The sequence below is a fragment of the Daktulosphaira vitifoliae genome, unplaced genomic scaffold (assembly GCF_025091365.1).
Source record: "Daktulosphaira vitifoliae isolate Bord-2020 unplaced genomic scaffold, ASM2509136v1 Scaffold_2577, whole genome shotgun sequence".
In the NCBI taxonomy this organism is placed as follows: domain Eukaryota; kingdom Metazoa; phylum Arthropoda; class Insecta; order Hemiptera; family Phylloxeridae; genus Daktulosphaira; species Daktulosphaira vitifoliae.
Window position 1 is genome coordinate 1 of NW_026102137.1, and position 1,312 is coordinate 1,312.

General features: G+C 25.4%; 1 protein-coding gene across 3 annotated transcripts; it reads right to left on the reverse strand.

Moving 5' to 3' along the window:
• Window positions 1-81: 81 nt before the first annotated feature.
• Window positions 82-1,306, reverse strand: LOC126909957 (odorant receptor 85b-like). 3 transcript variants are annotated; one of them, XM_050692362.1, is made up of 5 exons: window positions 1,216-1,306; window positions 981-1,085; window positions 755-910; window positions 586-692; window positions 82-147 (listed from the first exon to the last, which is right to left on the reverse strand). In XM_050692362.1, the coding sequence occupies exons 1-4, from the start codon at window positions 1,288-1,290 to the stop codon at window positions 630-632; spliced, it is 399 nt and encodes a 132-aa protein (XP_050548319.1). In that variant the 5' UTR covers window positions 1,291-1,306; the 3' UTR covers window positions 82-147; window positions 586-629. The 3 variants fall into 3 exon arrangements, with proteins under 3 accessions (XP_050548319.1, XP_050548318.1, XP_050548320.1); XM_050692361.1 differs by lacking the exon at window positions 82-147 and having other exon boundaries at window positions 502-692; XM_050692363.1 differs by lacking the exons at window positions 82-147; window positions 1,216-1,306 and adding an exon at window positions 1,155-1,162 and having other exon boundaries at window positions 503-692.
• Between the last annotated feature and the right edge of the window lie 6 nt (window positions 1,307-1,312).

The following is a 1,312-nucleotide window of genomic DNA, read 5'->3' on the forward strand; positions in this document are numbered from 1 at the left end:
GGACAGTAAGTTTTTGTGTCTTGACTCCTTTACTCTTTTTTTATATGAAGGTATAAGTTAAAGGTAAAACATGAAAATCTGGCGGAACTGATTGAAGAAATAGTCTAGGAAATCAACAAAGTTAGTTCAGAATTTGCTGAGCGTGCCCTTCAAAATTTCAATTTATGTTATATTCACTTGGGGAAGTTATATACCCATATAACTTTTTACACTTAAATTGAAAGTATTTATGAAGTCAGTGGTATATAATTAATTTTTTTTTTTTTTAATAAAGTTATAAAACATTCAAAATCTTCAGTTATTTTTGACCCACCCTTTACTATATTTTAATTTAAAAACAATCAATATTATCAATTAGATGCAACAATGTAAAATATTATAGCACCTTTACAAGAGTGCCATACAATAGAAATAATAAGTTTGAGAATATTTTCATTAATTTTTCAAATCATTACATTAATGAAGTCATTAAATCAAAAAAAATGTTTGGGTAATTCATATAAAATTGTATTTTTAAATCTTATTGCTAAAAATCTATGTTCTGGTATTAGTTTGACAAAAGGCGGGAAACAATTACCAACTTACTTCATAGTTGCATTGGATTATCATATACTAAATGTAAAGCTCAATTAAGTGCTAGTTTGATTCATTTGTCTTAGAACCATATAATACGTATAGAGTGCTTTAACAAACTGTAAATTTGTTTAAATTAATTAATCAACTATTACAATACTTCAAATATTTTTAAACTTACAGCAATGAAAGATTTTAAGCATAATTTATACATGTAAAATCCCATTATATTGGTTTGCATATTTGTTCTTGCTATCATAAACATTAATAATTGTCGAACGTTTTTATTAGCGCGCCACCAAGGTACATTGTACAGAGCAACACTTATACTTGATTGCTTCAATTTTTTAATAATAAAATAGAATAAACTGCTAATATTTAGCTGATTAATTTGAAATATAAATTACCTTTTGTAATATATATTCACCGAAAAAATTGTTCAAAAATTGATGATATAAACTAATGACAACAAAAAGTACTAATGCAATTGATTCACCAGTTCCAAAGCTCATCTAAAAGGTAAATTTGTATTTTCATTACTAGTTAAATTTTTCAATTCAAAGACGCTTTGAATTACATACTTGCATTTGAAATANGTTACTAGTTAAATTTTTCAATTCAAAGACGCTCTGAATTACATACTTGCATTTGAAATATAGCAAACGTTAATGAAGTTATCGCATGCATATAATCAACTAGTATAAGATAATTATACATATTTCGTAATTTTCGTATGTAC